Source organism: Dermacentor variabilis, chromosome 10 (assembly GCF_050947875.1).
Source record: "Dermacentor variabilis isolate Ectoservices chromosome 10, ASM5094787v1, whole genome shotgun sequence".
NCBI lineage: Eukaryota > Metazoa > Arthropoda > Arachnida > Ixodida > Ixodidae > Dermacentor > Dermacentor variabilis.
In genome coordinates, this window is record NC_134577.1 from 50763497 (window position 1) to 50786437 (window position 22941).

The 22941-nt window shown below is 43.5% G+C and overlaps 1 protein-coding gene across 6 annotated transcripts in view; it reads left to right on the forward strand.

Moving 5' to 3' along the window:
* The window catches only part of Ythdc1 (YTH domain containing 1), a 48669-nt gene that overhangs the window by 18433 nt on the left and 7295 nt on the right, over positions 1-22941 (forward strand). For 3 of the 6 annotated variants that reach the window (XM_075672695.1, XM_075672697.1, XM_075672698.1), the window contains exons 9-18: positions 906-1015; positions 2290-2343; positions 3013-3067; positions 6526-6643; positions 9981-10065; positions 11489-11712; positions 14325-14404; positions 16223-16265; positions 20122-20173; positions 21621-21647. In XM_075672695.1, coding sequence (XP_075528810.1) covers positions 906-1015; positions 2290-2343; positions 3013-3067; positions 6526-6643; positions 9981-10065; positions 11489-11712; positions 14325-14404; positions 16223-16265; positions 20122-20173; positions 21621-21647 — 848 coding nt within the window. Of the gene's footprint in view, positions 1-905; positions 1016-2289; positions 2344-3012; positions 3068-6525; positions 6644-9980; positions 10066-11488; positions 13188-14324; positions 14405-16222; positions 16266-20121; positions 20174-21620; positions 21648-22941 lie in introns of those variants that run through there. The other 3 variants (XM_075672696.1, XR_012823387.1, XR_012823388.1) reach the window with 3 other exon arrangements.

The following is a 22941-nucleotide window of genomic DNA, read 5'->3' on the forward strand; positions in this document are numbered from 1 at the left end:
CTTATTGGCCCTTAGTACCTCAGTTTGTGTTAAAATACCATTGAACCTGATCAAAGTTTATTTCTATTTAAGGCTATTCTTTATCTTCCCTGGCTTCGTGCTACCAGTAGCTCAAATTTCTCTTACTGTTCTCCCTTGCAGATTCGTTTTGCTTACCTCTATTATCCTTAAAGCACGATACAGGGTTGCTAAGTCCTCGACCGCTGGCTGGATTCTGCGGCATGCTGAGGAAATGGGCCTTATAGGGTCTCTGTTATTTCTACACACTAGACACCATACAGCCTGCAGTATGTTCCTCAGACATCCTGAACCGACTTCGACCATCATTGCAGTACCCTTTGAATTATTTTAAATCGTTCCCATGACGAGTTGACTAATATGCCTGAACTTCAGTAACTCTTGGCGGACACTGGGAGCAGTGCCTGGTTACAAAATTTTAACTTGGTGCTTTCCTCTGTTTTGACTGGCAGAGTGCTGAGTAGAGAAATGCTTAACACGTTCACTACTGTGTGGGTGGCAGTTGGGTCACGGCAGTTATTCCCACTGTGCAGCTGTGCTGGGCTTCCCTGCAGTGCGCAAGCGACATCTTTGCTAGAAATCAACAGAGAGAAGAAATTCTTGTTGCTTCTGATCTGACGTGTCGTGGCACCATTTCGCTGCACCTTGAGGAAGTATCAAGGGTGCACAAACCCTTAGTAACTCACCGGTGGGTCATTACGCGCAGGAAAAGAAATTAAAAAAGAGCCGCTGCAGTGAACGTGACATACAGGAGCAAGTTTGACTTGATGTAGTGATCCGTGCAGTGATGGACCAGTGGTGACTGCAGTTATGGAAGCCACTTGGCACAGTGTGCTCACACACTGTAGTGTTATTTTTGATTTTCTTTTTTTTTTTCTTGTCTGCAGATATTTCTGAGCATGCTGATCAGCACCTCATGAAGTACTTCTTCCGGAACGCCAGATTCTTTTTAGTGAAAAGCAACAACCACGAGAATGTTGTGCTCTCTAAGGCCAAGGTGAGTTGGTCACTGCACCCGCTATTGTGGCATAGTGGCTTTGGTGTTGCACTGCTAAGCCTGAGGTTGAGGGATCAAATCTCGGCCGCGGTGGCCACATTTCGATGGGGACGAAGTGCACAAACACCCATGTACCATGCATTGAGTGCGCGTTAAAGAACTTCAGGTGGTCCCAATAACCCGGAGTCCCCTCACTACAGCGTGCCTCATAATCATATTGTGGTTTTGGCCCGTAAAACCCCAGAATTTAATTTGGTTGCTGACTATGATAGTCCTGGATTGTATGGCCATTTCTTTTATGTGCTCACAAACTTAAAAGTGTAAAAGGGAATATGTTGGAACCATGCGCTCTGATGAATGACAAAACATACTGACTATTGGTTTTAACAAGTTTCCAGCAGGTACAGGTTTCAACAGTGGGAGCATTTATTTTTTCTGAAAGGTTGTCCTCAATGGACTTTATGGCTTTGTGTTTCCCACTTAGGCGTGATGGAAGGTTTTTTTCGGCCTGTGTTCAGTGACAGAAATTGTCTTGTTCAGCTTTCTTTTTCACTGAAAATGAGAATTCACCGCATTTGCGACAGGACGCTCCGCGGTTATCCTGTCTGCTCTGTCCAGTTTTTGTCATGCATTGTTATGATGTTGGCCCTTTCAGCCACACCTGGCCCTTAGCACCGTGACAGACCGTGTGTTGTCATCATTCTATGTTGTACAGGTTTTCTGTCACCACTTGCACTCTGTGGCAAACCTATTTAGCTTGAACAACTAACAAAAATTAGCCCTCGAACCGTAGGTTGGCAAAATAAAGAAATTTCTCTAGTGTCCACTTCCAAAATATATTTGGACTCACCAAAATTTTGCTCAGCCAGGCTAAGACTAAGGCTCAACAAAATTCTGCTCAACCGGGCTTACTTTGACTCGCTACGTTCTAATGCAACGTCTCCTAATTAAAATTGCTGATCAAAATGAGGATGGCAGAAATTGTGCTCTGAAAGAGGGTACATAAATGTCTGGGTGTTTGTGTCCCTGCTATGTAGTGATTACTGGATTCTTTTTCTTTCTGCTTTTTGACAGTAATGATTTGCCTCATGCAAATTTCTTGAACAGCCTGATGTTTTCTAATTGCACTGCATGTGAAATGCTCTATTGTATTTCTATAGCTGAAATATTTTGTTAAAGCAGTGGTGTGCTATTTAAAAAAAAAGAAAGTATCTGCTCTGTGCTGTCCAGAACAAAACGTTAAACCTTGTGGCATGCACTTTTCTCTTTTTTAGGGGGTGTGGTCAACACCGCCTCAAAACGAAGCTAAACTGAACCAAGCCTTCAGGGTAAGTTGTGCTTAATGTTACCAGTGTTAAAAGAACCAGAAGAAAGGAGTTAACCAAGGGGCCCGATTTTTGTTAATCATATCATAAGAAGCCAACAAGCAAAGACACCAAGGACAACACAGGAGAAATTGCTTGTACTTGCAAATTGAATTAAGGAAATTAATTAATTAGTTAAGTTAAACAGAATGATACCACGTCTTCGCATTACATGTTTGTGTGTGCATTACGACGCACGCATAATGCGAAGACGAGTCATTCCCCACCTGTGGTAAGTTGTTCTTTCATCCATTTTCATTTGCATTAATTTATAATTTCTGTAGTTGAAGTAGTAAGTACAAGTAATTTCTCCTACGTTGTCCTTGGTGTCTTTGTTTGTTGGCTTCTTATAACACAGTGTTAAAAGGAACACTTAACCAGTAATAAAGCCCATATAACTTGGAACATTTCCTTGCCTTTATCGGGAAAATATGGCTATTGTAATCAGCTTTACTTGCGCTTATACTTAAAGTTGAAAAAATTAGTCTGTGGGTCTTTATGCCATTTGTCAGCAATAATCAGTGACAGAATACTAACTGAGCATTAGTTTTAATAGTTGGCTACTATGCTGTCCATCCTAGATGCCCGGTTAATCAGTGGTAAAAAATTAAATTTTCTCCTGTCGCATTGCAGGAGTGCAAAAATGTCATTCTGATCTACTCGGTTAAGGAAAGTGGCAAGTTCCAAGGTGAGTGCTTTTGTCGACTCTGTTTTGCTGGTGGTTGCTGTTTTTACAACAATATTCGGAGCTAAATTTCTAGAAAACTTGTGGCTTTGTACAGGGGTCATTCGAGGTCTGAGTAGTTGACTCGAGGTACTTACACTAACAAGGCATTCGAGGTGCAGAGGTTGTTTAGGCTGAAGTAGTAGTCTACGCAGCACTGAAGCATTTGGTGCATATTGATCTTCAAGTGCATTAGTCTGATGTTTGCGTGTTGCTATTTGAGGAATACTGAAACCTCGACATAACGAACTTCAGTGTAATCTTTGATGTAACAAGCCATTTTACTTTTCATCAAAGGCCATGCAATGTTAGCCTCAATATAAGCTAGTTTGTCTACCCAAGATTTTAATGTCACTAACTGTTACTACGACTGTGAAGGAATATGATATAGCGTCTGTTGAACTGAAAATACCATGTGTGCCAGTGTTAAAATGGTTTGTTTCATGGTTAGTGGATGCACCACACTTAGCAGAAAAATATGTCAGCAGAAATGTTGCAGTTAGCAACTTGGATCATACTCATAGGTGAGTAGCTTGAGTGTCACGTTACTATGAAGCCCGAGGTTGCGGGTTTATCGTATTTATTCGATTTTAACGCACCCGCGATTGTAACGCGCATTTGTTTGCCATGACCTAAATAAAGAAAAGTCCTTTACAGTACTGTGCACCTCATTCTTTCATACAGGAATACAACTTCATTCGGAAAAACAAAGGTTTACTCCCAATACACTAAAGTTGCGATAAATAAAAAAAGTTGTAGTTTCGCCCGAAAGTCAAAGCATAGATTGCGATAGCAAATTAGTAGACATCTATATGAAAAGTAAGGATAGTTGTTTTATAGGCAGTATAAACTTTTAAACATTCGCTTACTGACTAAATTAAGAAGCGTGGTGTCACACGCACACAAGTAAACATGAACACACCTCGCGCAATGACCGCAGAAACTCTTTATCTGTGGTAGCAGGAGCGAGCGAATTGTGAAGCAAATTGACCTTTGTGTGGCCTTGCGCTTCAATGCGAACTAAGCGACGAAAGCACAGCGCGGTGCGCCTAGATGCATAGACACTTCATTGCAGATCGCTTTCAATATAGGTGCCGCGTGGCCGTGCCGTACGTAGCAGCCGCCATAGTAGAATGTATCTCCTATTTGCGCAAGTCCCGCACACAAGCTTTGGGAACTCCGAACAGTCATGATGCGGCCCGATTTCCGTCCGTCTCCGCACACAATTCCTTTCCTTTCCAGGAAGTTGGCATGTCCTTGCAGTTAGCACTTCCATGCTGATAGCACAAATGCAGAAAACAAGAAGACTGATTGTGCAGCACACTACAGCACAAGGAGGAAGCTACGGCCGAAGTGTGTACGACGTGGCCATTGTGAAATGCTGATGGCGATAGGGTAATGCAGATTTAGGGTAGTACTCGATTCGAATGCACACGCAATTTTTTTACTTGTTTTATCGGGGGGGGGGAAAAAAAAACTGCACATTAGATTCGAGTAAGTAAGTACGGTAATGCTGGTCACAGCGGTTGCTTTTCAGTGCGGATGAAATGCAGAAACGCTTGTGTGCTTAGATTTAAGTGCACGGTTAAGGGGGTGAACACGGGTTTAAGAGACCAAAATATCGCGGAAAAAACTATGTTTTGACAACGCTATTTTCGGAATTTCCAACTATTATTCTACCACTTTGCCAAATTTTGCGCATTATAAATCAATATTTTAGCCATAATATAGATTTTTGGCACCAGTGTGGGCTAAATATGAGCCAAATTTTCTGTAAAAAAGCGCTTTTTCCACCACGCGTGATGGCCCCCACAGTCGTTCGGTCGCACCTACCCGTATATCGTTTGAAAGAGCAGTCTCTCGTCTTCATTTTCCCGCCGCCACCGGCTTCGTCCGCACATTGGCAGTGAAGAAATTCCTTCTCAAAAGGAAGACCCAATGCATGCTGCAATTGGTTGACAAAGGCACGTGACCCTCAGCTAGCCACGCTTTTTGCTAGACTGGCGTCGTCTGCATCACTCCGCGGCTGCTCCGCACACGCCGTGTCTACCAACGAGGTTTCCCATGCTGACAGCAATTCCGACCTCGACTCCAAAGTTCACTACGTAGTTCAAATTTAAAAAGAAAAGGCAGATAAAGCCGGCGTACAACGTTGAGAAACGACATCGCGCCGCGCCGCTTCCCGATGACATCGATAAGGCGCGGTTATAGTCCAGCATTAATTGGCGCATGGAAGTGCGTTGGAGTCTGTTGGCCACGACCAGTTACGCTGGCTGCAGCAGTGTGTCGAACCGATGGTCAAACGATAGACGCTGTTCTCGCCAACGTGACGTAATGTGTGTACACGCTCACGCTACGTCAGACTATATTTAGCCCGCCCGCTCCCATAGTTGAGCAACGCCTGTGATCCTGATGACGTGTTAGTCCTAATCCCCCGAAGTGCTCCTGAAATTGGCCGCGTTTCAGCTACGTTTCAGCTACGTTTCAGCACGACGCTACTATTCTGTAGCCGGAATTTTTGTGGCGTATTGACAGTGAAGCTCAAGGAAAACTTTAAGCCTTAGCACCAACTCCTGCTACTGACCGAAAATCGGAACTACTAGATCGCATTGACGGCACTGCTGCTGGGACAAACGAGATGCTGGCAACGTCTGCTGAGCATGTATCTGCTGAAAACTTGCAGCGGCTGCTCAGAAGCCATCACCGTAGTGACACTAGCCAGACAGACTACATTCCTGGAGGCTACTAATGCAATACCACTTGTACACCTTCAAATATTTTGTGGTGTTCTGTTATAAAAGTAAGCTCACTTTGTTTTTTCAAGTTTTCTCAGAGTCTCATTTTTGGTGTTCTTTAAACTTGCAGAAGCGGTACCTCTGTCTTCAGGGCACATAGAACCATAATTTTAACAGCAGCATGTAGCTACATGTGTGTACTACGCAATGCTAGGAGCAGATATATTAATTTTGCTTTTGTAAATTTTAATGTCTGGCTACTAATTGGACCACATGATTGCCATGTCTAGAGATCAAACTTCAAATTGCTGTAAAATTGGTAATGCCTGCAATATAAAAAAAGTTGTTCTACAGTTGTGTTGCTTACGCGTTGCAGTATCCAGCCGTATCTCTTTATAAACATTCTGGCTCATACTCTTCTTACAGTTCAGATAAATGATAGGTGATTAATTTTAATTATATCTGGAACCACTCAGTCAATTTGAAAAGTAATTATATTTTTGAAAACATCATGAAAAACTGTCTGTGTGACAAATTTCATTAAGTTTAGAAAAAAAAAAGTTTCTAAACCCCACTTTCTCTCCTTAAAGAGAGCCCCAGCTGGTCAAAATTATTCCCAAGTCTCCCACTATGGTGTGATCATCTCTAGACCATGCAACTTTGCTCCCTGTCTTCACTATTATCCAGGCTTTGCGCGTTTAGCGTCGGAGTCGAACCACGACTGCCCTACAATCCAGTGGGTGCTGCCGCCCGGTCTGAGTGCCAGGGCTCTGGGCGGCGTCTTCCAAGTGGACTGGATCTGCAGGTGAGGAACTGTAGTGATATGTTATCAAATATGATTATGGACTTGGCTTCGTCACATTTTCAACAAATTGTCCCACCTTAAGATCCAATTGGAAAATTGTTTCATTAGAAAAAAATGCAGAGAGGAAGAATAATAAAGCTTTAAGAACACACACAAAAAAAAATGTTTACATGTTTAAAGCATCATACAGTCGAAACCGACAGTAACGAATTCTCAGAACAATGAAATATTTTCGTATCCCCGGTGAACACCCATAGGATTCAATGCATTTCGTATTTCTCAAAAACGGAAAGTCACTGTACGACATTTACCGACTCGCGCAAAGTTAGCAGGCTCGAAAATGTGCTCAAATGCGATTGCTTTGCACTAAAATTGCGCAAAATACCACCACATTACCGCCACCACACATTCCGCTATTTTTCTTTACAAAAACAACCAAGCGCCAGAAATGATAGTGCTGTAAACACGTCATGGCCGCCATATTCTTTGTTTTTTGCCCATTTGAAGCAGCAGTATGTTGCTACCTACGTGTGGCAACGGTTTGTAAACTCCTAGTACAGTGCGTAATGTGCACCTCGGCAAAAAAAAGTAGCAAAAACAAGGAAATTCACATCTCACCAACGTGGAATTGTCTGTGGTGCCTGAGATGGTCGCAGCATGGAGTGCCACGCATCGGGCCATGATTGAGCGACCGTCCGGGATTCAAGAATACTGGATTTGGTGCCCCCTGACAGGCATTGCATGCCGATTCGGCGCCGGACTTAGATTTGCATGAAAGGGCCATAATCTCGATTGACTGCTTTCGGGTATACGAGATACAAGCATGTTTGCGCTCAGCACCGGAGGTGTTGGCGCCTACGGGCGACAGCGCGCGCTGAAGAAATGCTGCTGCATGCATGGAGTGCTGTTGCTCGAGTTACGCAAGAGTGATTGTATCTCCGAGCGCAATTGACCGAGGATCCTCACAAGCTTGCCTAAGTAGGCTAACGGAATTTTCACAGTAACGTTTCGTTCTGTAACGAATTGCCCATCTGTACTGTCCCATTTTGCAACAACGAAATTCTCGCGAAAGTGATTTTTTTTTTCGGGTTTCCCTCCGATTTCGTTATTGCGTGGCTCAACTGCAATGGCAGTACTATATGTATAAGGAGCATTCATTAAGGCTGGCATAGAACCAAGAACTCTACAAGAACAGTTTTATTTCGACCCAGCCTTCTCTTTGTTGACAGTCATCGACGGTCACTGTCAGTAGTCGTCCGATAAGTTCTACCGCAAGTTTTTTGTAATCGCAGAGAGGTTTCTGTGGCAATAAAGGGAAAGCTACAGGGGTGCAGCTTTTGCCCACGTGTTACTGCGCCAAGTAGTCTGTTAGTGTTTTGCAGCACTTGTGGTTTCTTGGAACAGATGCCTAATTGACGCTCCTTCCATGTATGACTGTTTTGCGCTTACTCAAATGCAGAAGAGAAAAAGAAAGCTGAAAGATAAGTCAAATATAGGGGTGGATGAATATTTGAAAAAATTCTCGATACACACCTTTGCGAGATAGAAACAACATTTTAATAACTTACAACAAACTTGCAAGACAACTGAACAACTCAATCTTGGTCGGCTATCCTCCTGAACTAACTATTAACTAGTTCAGGAAGTGCAGCCACATTGAATGAACCCATAGATATCTGCTGAGGCAACAAAAATTGCTCCAGTGAGGCATGACTGTGAGGCGTGTAGCAATGAGGCATGGTTCACCGCTGCACTTACAGTCGAACCCGGCTATATCTAACTCGCAAAAAAAACGCCTATCAGTTTGATATAGAGCATAATTCCATATAAGCCTGCTAAATAATTGGATGTCATAAAAGCACATACCATTTATAAAATCACTTTATTGGTGAAACTAGCTTAGTTTCGCACGAAGTAGTCCTGCATTTTCTTCTGCTTGGGCAATTTCGCTGCCTGCGACGCATGCACTTTTCCACATTGTCTAAAGCGTCGGAGTAGTTGAGGCCGCAACCTTCCGTATTCGCGCAGAAGCGCAGACTAGTGCGAGCGCACCAATCACTTCAGAGGATGTGGGCCAAGGACTGTCGTTGCTTTCCTCATTGTGCCCACTTTCACTTGTGCTCGGTACAATGTCGGCAATGTAGTCTTCGTTTTCGGGTTCTCCTGTCGTCGCGACACCATCATTTGCGCTAAAACTCGTCCACCGTTGATTCGTCAACAGCTTCCAGAAATTCTGACAGCTCGCTCCGAACTTCGGCGACATCGGCAACAGCTTCATCGCATTCATCGAAATTTAGTCATCCCCGAGCACGGGAAAGTGGGCACGGCTGAAGCAATTTCGGATGAACCACTCGCACACGGCCGTGCATACGCGTCGGGCGCTACGGGCACCGGGTCGTGAGTTTGGCCACTTTAGCCCTAATCTCCCCCTTCAAGATCGTTCTGAGAGTGCTCCCCAGAATCTTGTACGCTGCGGGGACATCCGATTTCTCACCGCGTTCGATCCCATTTATGATTTCGAGCTTCACGACGAAAGGCGAATTCTGCCGCTTCATCACGGCAACACTGCGGGAGAAGGTCTACAAGGCGCACACACAATGAACCAGAAAAGCAGCGAGACAACTCGCACTACCGCCATCTTGCATGACGAGAGCACAGGAGCCTCTGATTGGCTGTCTGAGCAAGCGCTGCGGGCGGGCCAGGATCAATTTTGGCAGGGGGGTGTCGACGGCTCGTCCGAGGCAGGGCGGTCACGGTAGGGAGAGCGGTTGGATGGAGCCGCGCCGCTGGGTTTTCCCGCCACCACGAGGGAAAGCCAACTTCCGGGGGCACTTTCTGCCGCTTGACGTTCAATATATCGGGAGTCGCTGCTTCTTTTTTTGTTCAATGTAAGCATAATTTTTGCTATATATACTCATTGTAACTATACCGTGTCCAGAAATTGTTTGATATATAGAATAATTCGATGTAAACGAATTCGATATAGTCGGGTTCGACTGTATTGCTTAGAGGGGCACATGAGCTGTTGACTGAACATCCGCAGTGCGCAATGCCCAGTAGGAGCACGAGGTCACTGCACTCTGGCAAGTGCAAAGGTTTGTTTGTGATGCCCAATAAGTCTGGCAGACAACACTTCTAGGTGAATTTTCCTGTGTGCCAGTTGGCAAACTGGCATTTGATGTGCTCATGTAGCTGTGGCTATAAAGGCAGCACAAGAATGTGCAGAGGCAGTTGCCAGAAATACATGGCAAGCACAAAAAGTTGGACCAGTTCCACCATGCTTGCCGTCTTTGTTGCTTGATGCGTGTGTACTCATTGTTGCCTCTGTTCCTTACAGACGTGAGCTCCCTTTCACCAAGACTGCCCACCTGTACAACCCTTGGAATGATGGAAAACAAGTCAAGATAGGTCGTGATGGACAGGTAATACAGGCAGAGAGGACTTTTTGTGGTTGCTGTGTGCAACAATATGTAATTGCAGAAAGGGTGTAGTGGAATGGGGCAGTGATGATCAGAAAACAAATATAAATAATATGTAATAAACCAACTAATAGAATATGTAATAAATAAATTATATAATAAACCAATGAGACAAAAAAGGGGAAAGATGCACACGTGCACAGATGTGTATTTATTTTATCAGGCAAAATAAATCTACAGTTGTAAGTTTGCGCACTCTTTCTAGACCTATTAGTGCTGTTTTCGTTCTAAATATACATGCCCAACTGCCAACTCTTTTAATTAGCTCGATTACACTGAATTCTTTCCTTGATGCCTCGCTGTTTTGTATTGCCCTCCATGGTAATCATCATTCAATTGCCTTAAAAAAATTGGTGCTTCTGTTGGTGGAAATACAAATTAGTCTGGCCATGTCTTCTACTTGCTGCTGGCAGTTTGCAGTTCACGAAGAACTAAACAGAACATAAAATTTTGTGTGTGACTGGATAAAACAGCTTTCTCGCTACTTGGCTATTCCTCATGCAAATTATTGCCTGTGCCATCTGGCTTTGTTATGTGTTCGAGCCACAGGGGTCTGAAGTTCTAAGCTTAGTGGTATGACATTCGTGATAGACAGTCTTTTTAAAAATATAAAAAGCTTCATTACACTCAAAGCACTACATTTAAAATGTCCATCGGATCGTTTCCATTGATTCATCTGCTAACTAGAACCTCCAGTGGAAGCAGCAACTAAGTGGCAGAGAATGAAAGGCACTAAGGAAGGTCGCAGTATGCATGCAAAATCTTCCCAAGTCTTGCAACTTCAATTAGGCACTTCCAGAACATTGTTGCAAGCTTGTGAAAAATTCTAAAATTTTAGTGTCAGGGGTCCCGTAAGCAATCGAGTGATAATTGTCCCATAAACCATAACACTTAACACATTCGTGCATTTTAAAAGGAAAAGAAAGGGTTAGTGGGGGAAGGGACAAAATTGCGGAAAAAGTTATGAGTGCTCATAACTCTTGTCCCAGTCTTTTCTGGCACTTTTTCTTTGTTTTGAAACGATTGCGATCCCACTTGCTTCGTTTGTGGTACCTGTGCGCATGCCTGCATGGCTTTTTATGGCATTAGACTGCTGTATACACACTGTACCAGTGTGAAAAGGATCACATTATTGATATTCTATCAGTGATCCTTGCAGAGGTGTACTTCAGAATGTCACTTGTTGTTGGTTGCGTGCAATTCCACTCGTGGAGCCTATTTTAGTTCAGTGTAAGAACTATAAAAATCATTCGCTTTGTAAGTAAATCTGGCGTTCCCTTAAACATTGGTGCATCATGTGATATGCTGTTGCCTTACGCACAGAGCCAACTCTTGTTCCTTCGTTGTCTGCTCATACTCGTAACAGGAAATCGAACCTCGCGTTGCTGAAGAGCTCTGCCAGCTGTTTCCCGTGGACGAAAACATCGACCTCCGCAGCATCCTGCGCCGCCGGGGCCGCTCGTCGCGTAGAAGCCCCACTCACCGCCGCCGCACCCCATCACGTCGTTCTGCGTCCCCCTGTGGCCGTGGCCACCGCCACCGCCACGCTCGCACCAGCGGAAGGGATGAAGCTCGTTTGCATCTGGCGAGGTTAGACCTGACGCCGGGACGCTTGTTGCTGTGGCAGTGCTGGACTGTGCACCACCCGTGCCGCTGCGGGACTCTGGAGGGCGGCTGAGCATATTTCAAGGCTGTTGTTTTGGATGAGGCAGCGTGTGCTGACAGAAGAGTTTGTGCGTTGATTGGCTGATGAATAGGCCATCTAAAGAAATTAAGAGTTCGCAAGCGACAACAGCCCTTTGACAGCAAGAGGCTGTTTGCAAAACCTGTCAAGTCTGGTCTGAACACCGATTTGATCTGCGCACCTAGCTATCAATGTATCGGGCGGGAGCCTTTGTGTTACGCCAGGATGATAAGGGTAGATTTAAAACATTCTTTGTAATGTTTGCAGGAATGAAGGCCCAAGAGAGGAAATTCAATTGGCAACCTGTAATTCAGGGACTTGGTTATCGTGCTGTAAAAGCTTGCGGAAAGGATGGAATTTGGTATGAAGAGTGAAAGGAGGTGTCTGTGACCTTGGTTGAGAACTAAAACTCTGGTATAATGTCATTTTAGCCATCGGAAACTGTGCGCCAGGCAAAGCGCATAGGAATTAGCAGAAGCTAAGCTTAGCGGTGGCCTTCTTTTGGCTTAGGATTCTGCCTTAAACATCTTAAATGCACATTATAGAATGAATGCAGCGCATAAGATAGAAGCTGCTTGCGCATATCTCACCATTTGCCCTGTTTTTCTTTTCCACCTGTTACCTGGAGAGTTGCCACCGCGGCTCCAATCCTGGACTGTGTGCGCGGTGTGAGGGAAGTGCTTCCATCGTGACACCGATTGTCACAAGGCCCTTGCCCAGCTGCTGGGACTTTTACCACGGCTTGTGCTGTCTTCTCTGGAGATGATGAAGTTTGTCGTTGTCGAGGAAAGTGGTGTGAGGCGGGAAGGAAGAGCGCACTAGGTCAAGGATGGGTGGTGGGCCGTTGCATGGACTACTTCTGCGTGTTCGCCCAGAGAGAGGTGGAAGGAGCTCAGTTCTCTGGACTTGCGGCATGGTGTGTTTCGCCGGCACCAGTGTGCAAGGATTCTGCCGGGGAGCTGCTTAGTGTGCACCCCTACCCCCCGTACCAGTGAACGCGTTTTGTAAGGAGGATGTTTGTGATGAGGAGGACTGTCGGGCGTGACGCGAGAGGTCATGGGACGGGGGTCGCTAGGAGAAGTCGACTATAGCTTGAGGAGTTGCCGCTAGCAAGCTTGAAGAAATTGTGTTGTGTGTACTGCGTGCGAAAGGGAAGGGAGGTGTGCGTGCTTGGACTTTTTCTATGAGAAGGTTGGGGTCTCACCGAGCCAACAGACCCCATTTGAAACCAGCAGCAGGCTGGGAAAAAAAAAGTATGTTGTGTTTCCCCGTGCTGGAACTGTTTATGCCTACACTGCCCATTATGGGACACTCAATCGAGATCTGTGCGCGAGTGAGACCTCAAACGTGTGGGACGTTGTACAGGTCGCTTTTGCGGTAGGTGCGTGCTTTCTACCTTGATCCATTATTGGCACATCTTTCCTTGTTTTTTATTTTTTGCTTCATCGTCTACATCCTGTCAGGTCTTATAGCTGTGAAAAGGGGGCACCTAATGGTTCTTGCATTTTTCCTACTTAGGTGTCTTATAACTTCTTACACACTTTTTCTTTTGCTTTCTTGGTGTACAGAAGTGACATGCAATTTTCTGAAGAATAGTTTAATCATTGCAGAATTTGTAATTATGCATAGTTTGTTATAAAGGATATCTGTAAAAGCTGGCTAGCTAAAATGTCACTTTCAGGTTGTACTGTAGGCATGAATAATCATTTGTTTGGAGCTTAAAGTTAGCATGTTTGTTATGGCACAGCAGAACATTGCCATAATATACAGATGGTATTGAGGCGTATGTAACTGTTGGTACAAGTGCACTTGGACATTCCTCTTTTTTTTCTCTAGTTTAGACTGCGTGGCTATGCACGTGGGTAGTAGATCAGATGCCCAGACTGTATTAATGCTAACTTTAGCATTAGAAAGACCCGCCGTGGTTGCTCAGTGGCTATGGTGTTAGGCTGCTGAGCACGAGGTCGCGGGATCGAATCCCGGCCACGGCGGCCGCATTTCGATGGGGGCGAAATGCGAAAACACCCGTGTACTTAGATTTAGGTGCACGTTAAAGAACCCCAGGTGGTCGAAATTTCCAGAGTCCTCCACTACGGCGTGCCTCATAATCAGAAAGTGCTTTTGGCACGTAAAGCCCCATAATTTAATTTTTTTTAGCGTTAGAAAGACGTGCCTAGGGCATCGAATGCACTTGTCACATTTTAGTTTGTTGTGCCCGCCTGGAAGGTAGTCAACTACAAAAACTGATGTAGCAGGCTTGCTTATTTCAACATCTTCTTTCCTTTTTCTGCCTCTTGGCTGTTGTGATCTTTGCCCTCTTTCGCAGGTGCAACGTCACGTGCGGCTGGTTCTAGCAGTGCGACGCATGTAGGACGCTTTTGTTGGTAGTGTTGGCAGCAGTTTTCAGCTCTGCTGTCACGCAATCTTGGCATACGTGTGACAGTCTTGGTGTTTGGTGCCTATGCTTGTGTGCATGTTTAACCTGCCTTCGCTTCTTGCGCCACTTGTTACTTTCCAGGGTGCATAGTCGCCGGTCCAGAAATAGCCATGGTTCACATTCTCCACGACCGAGGCACCGTAGGGAAAGTTCAGATGATGGTAATGTCTGTCTGTACATTGTCATAGCGTGAGCACGCTTGCTCGTGTAAGGTAGCGTCAGAGCTGCCCAGATTTGGCCAACCTGCTTGTAACTCGGTGCATTTCTTTGACAGCGGAAATTTTTGGCAAGACTTGAATTGGGTGTATATGAGGGTCATCAAATAAAGGACTGGAACAACAGAAAGAGACAGTGCTATATATATAGTCAGAGTGATCAATAAGTAATTTTTCCAGGTGTGAATGATCCTTTTGTAGAAGTTTGTCATGCTACTGCACTGTGATTTGTATGCTGTTGTCATGCTAATCTGCCATTAGTGACTGAAATCAGGATATTGCCTCTGCCTGAGCTGCAGCTCATTTGAGGTCTGCAGCAGGCTCCAGCTAATGTGCAAAAATTTGGAGGAAATTTGTGAAATTGTAAGTAAATTAAACAGAAAATTGGTTGCCATACACTTTTCATCATTGCCACTGTAACCAGTGATGACCAGTGGAAGAATGTTTATAAAAATAAAAATAGTGATTCATTGCTTTCTTTAGATTGTTTGCAGTACACTTCCTATCATGACCACTGTAACGAAGGATGGCTGGTCAAAGTAGTCTTCTTCATGCATATTGCATTGGCCTGCCCTCAACTGCCTGCACCATTGTGTGACTATACCATCGCTTATGACGTTTGTTCCATAGACATTGAACAACTGCCAGTGGATCTTTGCTGGTGTCAACTTCTTGGGATTCAGTAACGTGGTTTGCCACAAGCTTTTCACCAGACAGGAGAGTGTTGTGTTAAGGCAGCCGTTTCCCCTCTCCCATCGTGCATCAAGGGTGGCTGGTGAAAAAAATTTTCTGGTGGTAGTTTAGCATGACATCTGCATACAAAACTGCTGTGCTACAACAAATTCCTACGAAAGGCTTATGCATATCTTGAAAAAGTGCCTATGCATTACTTTTTCTGACAACGTAAGCACTTCTCTTTCTAATGTCCATGCCTCATTTGAAAATTATTGGAACTTAATTTTGGGATGCCCCTTGTATGTTGTACTTGTTGCTTGCGTTCACTAGTGAAGCTCTTTTTGCACCTGTTGTGAGGGCCTGTGCAAATCTTTGGCCGCGTTCATGCCAATGATTGACAGAGATCGTGTGGTCGACCATGACTGGCGACCAAGGAGTTATTGACGCCAACTGGTATTCACACTGGCTTGCGTGATCTGCATTTTGCCACACCAAAACGTGTCGCCTTTCACATCTGCTCACACCAGCATTGCCGCATTAAGCGTCATTTTGCTGCTGCACCGTTGTTTGCCTTGGCAGGTTTGCGAATGCAGTCGCGCAGCTGAAAAATTTAGCAATAAGCGACTGGCCGGAAACAATCGCTTTTCAACCACTGCGACCATTTGCAATCAGCTTGGTCACTTTAACTCTGCCAGTTGCCGTTGGGAATGAGCCCTTAGCATTAAGCAGAAGCGGCATACTGAGAGCATTTAGCCTGAGGCATGCTCTCAATTTAGCAACATGCTGAATGGGATTGCATCACTTTTCATCAATTCCTAACGTGTTTGTTAGTTTGCTGAAGTTTGTGCATTTTTTCTTGCATGTTTTTGTCATCAGAAATATGAAATTAAATGTATAATAATGCTTTTCGGAAACAAATATGGAGACTGCATGGTATCAGTTGGCCATTGCGGGAAAGAGGTGGGACAGAGGGGCTGTAAGCTAAAGTTATGTGTACTTACCTGCACGAGAGACCATCGCCTTGTGCTTCACTGAGAATAACCGCTTGAACCTACTGCTGTTGTCTTGCGTTCTTCTCCACTTGTTTAGGTTACCGCCTGGCTCGTCGTGGGAGGTACGGTCCTGATCATGAGTTAGTATCTGGCCTTACTATTGCATTAATCAGTTTGTGTGTGTGCGTGTGCGCAGGCTTTTAGTCTTCAAGCTCATGCGAGCAGGGCTAAGAGTAAGATATACGTCTTCAGGTGTGGACACTGCACAACATATGTATCTCGGGGGGGTGTTTCTGGTGCATCACCAAGAGGTCTGAAACTGCAAATACGATTAAGATACATGCATATCTTAGTTATATTGTCACATTGTTGTGACAGTGAAGAATAAGATTGCCAATTGCGATTAACTCTTTATTGGGGGAACTTGTGTCAAGCAAGGAAAACGACACAAAAAACAATGATAGCAGCGAGCAGAGTTGTCACTCGTCAAAAATGATTCACAGTTCAGCAGCGCCGGTTATTTATACATGACTCGTGTGTTCCAGCGTAATTGCTAGTGCTCACATAAGTTTAAGGATGTACACCACTATTTGTTTCATCCATGCAGTCTAATTATACGATTCTTTTGCTATAAAATTGGTGACAATATTAGAGAAACATGCAGTACAGGAAGGCATTATGCGACAAGTGATAACCTTGTGACGGCGGTTAGCCTGGAGAAAGCGGTCATCGAAAATGCAAACAATGTAAATGTGTCAATATGCTAGTATGAAATTGGGTATATCCATAAGGACGTGCCTGTTATCATTCTAGAGATTGTCTAGACAACCATGTGGCTCAGATATAACATTTGAGGCATCACATACCAGCTGTTCACTCAAATATCTTTTTTTTTGACAAAAACTTACTGTTGCACAATTATGTTGATTATTTTCCTGAAAAACCCTTTTCTCTTTCATTATGCAGAAACGGCAGTAAACGTATCCCTGATGTATTTTTGGCGTTGCTTTGCCTAAGCATCGATGTGGCCATTTCGCATTCACAGTGAACTGTACTTCCTATTGTTGCCAATTAAAAGATGTACCGTGTGGTTTGCAATTGCACCATGAAAAAGTCTAGCTATCATGTGGTGTGAAGTGATGCAAGTCAACGCTAACCTCAAAATATGCTGGAGATAGTCTCCACCCTTTTCTAGTTACCCTTTATTAATTAGGAGGAAGCTTTCCCTTCGGAGCAAAAGTACATACGAATAGAGAAATTAGAGAAATAGTTTTGCTTGGCATCTGCTGCACTGCTCTTGGTGAGGTTGTACTTAAAAGGAAAGTTAAAATCTACCGACTGATATGGGCAGATTTTTTTCTTTGCCATCAGTTACTTAACAACAATGGTAGAAAATTGCAAAACTTAAGAAAATGAAAGCATCAAGCTTGCAGCTCTGGCAGCAATATAAAAAGCAAAATGTAACACTTCTGTAAATCTTATTACAGGGCATATGCGAAATTCTGCAAGCGTGCTCCATGAGTTGTATGGCCCACACAAGATGTCTTCCATCGCACTAGATGCAGTTTATAATAAAGCAGAAGTGAATGAGCTGGTGCTGCTGTCCTCCCCACCGTCTTTTCTGTAGAAGTGTAACAGCACATACAAGCCTAGGAAGAATCAAGGGACAGGACAGAGGGCTGACGCAGAGAAAAGACAGGCGATAATTGAAGCCTGTGAACTAGAGAAGGCTGCTACCTGGTGTGTTGGTGCATCACTCATTGTATCTCCGAGGAAGGAGTGCGTGCACTTATCGCTAAACAGAGGATGGCCTTTGTGATTGCTAGCAGACAATGGCAAAGCAGTGGCATGCTAGTACCTACCTTCAGTAATCTTGATTTTATTGTTCTTATTTTAATCGGTCATCTCGTATTGATATCTTGGTACTGCCCTCAATAAAAGTTTTAGTTGAAAGTCGGCACTCCTTCCTGTCCTTTCATGGCTTTTATCTACATTTATATGGGCTGTAAAATGACTGAGAAATGTGTCACCAACTAGTCTGCCAGCAAAGACCCACCTTCTCCCCTATTACGTTCTTGCTGCGTGTTGGCTTACCCTCGGCTCAATGGTGCGGGAAGCGGGAGGTTTTCCATTTCGTGTAGGGCACCCAGATTGTATGGGAAAGCCTACTTCTGTATTTTGTACATACCATATTGAGACATCTAAAGCGGGCAGAATCGGTGTATTCTACAATATTCTTAACTATAGCATAATTTGTGAGTAGCACTTTTGCAAAACCCTTGTTTGCAACCTTTGCAACCTTTTTACATAAGTTGTAAACTTGTATATCACATTTGTCTGCTTGTTTGTCCCTTGTTTGCAACATTGCAACGTTTTTACATAAGTTGTAAACTTGTATATCACATTTGTCTGCTTGAGATACCTTAAAGGAACACTAAAGGCAAAGAATGAGTCAAATAAGTCAAGTGATAAATTAATACTTAAAAACATGTAAAGCTTAAAGCCTTGCATGTTATCCACAACAGAGATTTAGTAATCAAGAAATCGAGGTAAATGCAGGACAAGATTTGAGACACCAGCGGGAGATCCTAGTACTAGCTTGAGGATGTAGCAACTCCTCATTATAATTCTGTCATTTGTACTTAACCACTGATAATAAAAAAGGTAACTGCATTGCATTATAACACGAATGAAAATGCTTCTTGTTCAGTTCTTTTCGATTCTTGGAACATATCATTGAAGTTACCCTTGGCAAGGACGTGGCAGCTGGGCAAAAGGCTGCCCATGCTCTCTTGTATTGGTAGTTTCTGCATTCTGTAGTGCTGCGCTTGGTTTCCTGGCTCGCTAAGCTCGTAATAAAGAGGCAACCACATGCATGTGATATTTAAGCGATGCGATAGACGGACCCTGCTGTACCGTCGCATCTGGCGTTAGGACAACTATATATGTAGGCACGGCGTTAAGAAAACAGTGACAAACTTTCATTGCCTGAATCGGTACGATCATACAAAAGAATGTCAAACTTGATAAGAGGCCAACGTTTCAACCGCAGTTTTAATGTGCCAGCGTGGCTAGTCAAAATGCACTCTATGCCACCAGCGGTAAATAATGGGCCATCTGACAGCTAGGAATATAATACTTTTGTGACGCCATTGTCTACGAGATGGAGGCTAAAGCAATACGGACCCTTCAGGTGCAATTTTTTCTTAAGCTAAGTGTTTTTTGGCAGAAGACATGCAATGTGTGGTTTCTGGAATGATAGTTTGACAGTGCATGTTGGCATAATCTTTGAATATAGTATCCCTTTAATAGATGCATTTTATAAAACTGCAATATGAGCTTTTGGTGCTATGTTAGACTTGTGAACTTTATCGTTCGAGTTCTTTTGACTTGTGGATTTTTTCTAAATTTTGTAAAATCTAGGAGGCCCTAAATGAACATTCTAGTACCAGCCCATAGAATTAAGCTTTTTGACGTAGACAAATTTAATTCAAATTGGTTCAGTAGTTGTCTAATGGGAGCATTTATGTTTTGTGTGTATTTGAATAGGGAAACTAGGATTGGCCTCAAGCTAAATCCTTCACTTTACATTGAAATACATTTATTTTTTATCTTTCTTGTATCTTGGTACTTGCCTTGATAATGGCTGTAGCATTGCCTTTCTCAAGTGGCTTCCAAAGTGTGTACAGGGTGTTCCAACCACTATTAGCCATGCCTTAAAAAGAAAAAGAAAACTGGTACAATATACTATTTTAAGACCTACACGCTGTTCGGTCATCTGTCGTCTTTGATGACCAGCTTATGTGTAGTAATTATCTTTGTAGTTAGAAAAAATAATTTGAAAATTAGACAACTGCTTGGCTAACTTTAGCTGGGACCCCCTAAACTTGTGAATGCTGTCCCAAGCTGTCCATTTCGGTGGCAGCTGTATGTTGTCTCTTCAGTGACCCCGCTGCATTCAGTTACTGATTTGAGTTCTGCAAAAAATGTTTACAGGATGCCCATGGACAGATATCCCGTCAGGAGAGATCAACCTTCTATGAACGGGGTACGTGCACTGAAACAACTGCCTTTGAACAAATTTCATTGAGTGGGGTGCTCTAAGAATTTAAGTGAAGCCTAAGAGACCCTCCAGTGTCAGCACACATGCATTTCCCATTTGAGAAGATGCAAAGAAGATATGGTTCATGCACATTGAAATTATTGACGAACCCTTGAATTTGGAAAAAGATTCGAGGGCCCTTAAGACTCCTTGAAACTAAGTGTGCACCTTGAATACCTTGAAAACTGGTGTTTGGAGTGACCTTCAAATATCCAGCGTAATGAACTGCACATACTATGCCACGGAGTTTGTCTGTTGAGAAAGAGTCCTAGATAATTTCTTTTGAGAGAGTTGCTAAACGTTTTCAATGTGGCCTGTGCACAATGGTGGGTTTGTTTCAATTGTCATTGCCATCGTGAAGCTAGATGATGCCAAATCAAGTGAAAATGCATTGCCACCATTTTGTTGTTTTGCTAGTTTGTTCACATTGTAGTCATCATTGCTCCATTTTTGAGTCCTAGGCTCTAAATGTGCATGACAGAAACTAAGTTTCAGCCATTTGGGTTTAGCACAAGTATCTTTGACTGAAGCCGGACACTACTAACCATTGTGCCATCAGGCAGTTGACATCATTACAAAGGGCAAGTCAACTTCTAAAAGCCACCTGAAGAGCCTGAAGTGTTTGTCCAACTCAGCAGCTACTTAGCTGCAAGAAATTGCAGCTAGGAAGGAGATTTCGCTATTCTTCAGTGTATGGGTGTGAATGAGGTTTGTTTCCCCATCCTTGAATGCTAGCCTTTGGCATCCTTGAATTCTTGAATTGGTGTAGAATTTTGTGTTAAATTTTCTGTACAAACCCTGAGAAAGTACGCATCGTAAACCTGCAAAAGGAGAAGCAAGGTATTGCGGTCAAAATCCATGCCACCCTGGTGGGCGTTCTGCTGTAGCAGTGTTGTTGCTGGTATCAGGCTCCTGCAGAAAGTACACAAGACAGCTAGGAGCAGGTCTCCCTCAGCAGTGACATTAGAAAAACTATCATTTCCTGCAAAAATTACCAGCGGGAATTCTTGATGCTGCGATAGTTCAGCTATCGTGGGAAAGATATGCATTACACTAATTTGCCTAATGTCGCTGCACTCGAACGAAGGCCCCCAAAAGTTCAACTTAAAGGGAGTCAGCCCTATTACTGACCCAAGTGGGGGATGTATGGTGGGATTTTTTTTAGAGAAGCTATGCTATTTAATTTGAATGGTTACCTTGGAAATTCTGCATGGTGCAACATAAATGTCACTGCTATTTGAAAGAAGAGTCAGACTAACTTGAGTCCATGTGCTTGGTGCAAAATGTGTAATATTTATGACTGTTATACTTGTTTTATGTTTCTTGTAATTCTTTTCGTCTTTCTTTCTTCTTTTTCAATGTTTTTTCTTGCCTGATATCTCTGTGCGGGTAGAAGTCTTTCTGGGAGATGCACTTGCAAGTATGCTTGGCATGCTTTCTTATACATTTTTGTGTGACCATTGCCGAGTTTTTGCGCTTCATAAAGGCTTTGCTTGCAATATGAAGCAAACTTTTTGGTTCAACGGAAAGTGTGAATTAAAGGCTGCAGACTTGCCGAGTTTGGGTTTTCGACAGCATGCTCTTTGTTGACTAGTGGTAACACAACGCATGTAGATATACAAATGAAGTTTAAATTGTGCTGATGTAAAATAGGACACTTCAAATTTTCTAACAAGAAAAGAGTGTTTACTGAAAAGAACTGCATGGTGATGGATAAAGATTACAAGAAAAGATGTGGTTTCAGATTGGAAAAGGAGGAAAGAAGCACTGACTTCAAACAAAGGTTTATTCCTAAACAGTTAATGAATTTATGTCTTATCCCATTGATCTCACATAAGCAGATTGAAACAAAACAAAAGAAACTGCTAACATGAAGAACATGGACTGCCTTGCACTGGTATATAAGTGTTGGTTGTGCAAGATAGCATGCAAGAAGCAATTTCTCGCAACAGCTCAGTGGCCATGGTTCAGCATACTGTGACATTACACATGTTTACCCCAGTACTATTCGGTTTGGGACAATTGGTGGTGGGTGTAGAACTCCGGAATCAAACAACAATGCTCAATGATAGAAGCACAAATTATTTGTGGAATGGAGGTTGTAGTAATTGTAGGCTATTCATGAAAATTAAGTTGGTTATGGTAACATATGTTGAAGGATATGCTTGGTACCATATCTGCATCTGTAGTGCACACTTCTGTATGGACACCTGCTGACCCGAACGTTCGTGCCTGGCCTTGCTCTGGTGCTATGCCCAGAACAGCAGGCTCCACTGTGCCTTAGGCCTGAGGTTGCACTTGGGCCTAAGCAGACCAATGAGACTGGCAGGCCAGACATCAAATGATGCACAAAATTACCATGACTTGTGTTAAGTTGAACCTCAGTATGTGGTAAATCTAGAATGCTTTTTACCAATGTCAGTGTGTAATGAATATATTGTCGTAACAGGTGTCATATATAATGAAGGTGTTATCTTTTCATTATGAGGTTTGGTAAAACATTCTTCAAGGCTGCTGGCTTGTTCATGCTAAAACTTTACACACAGGTAGCATTTTGCCATGTATTTAATTTGCAACGTGTTTGGATGCAGTATTTAAACGTGTGTGCCAAGGTGCAGCAGTGCTATATTTAGATTGTCAATGCAATGGTAGTGCCATCTGTGGCTGCTGTGAGATGTGGCTTGTGCCATGTCTTACCCTAACAATGGCAGGCA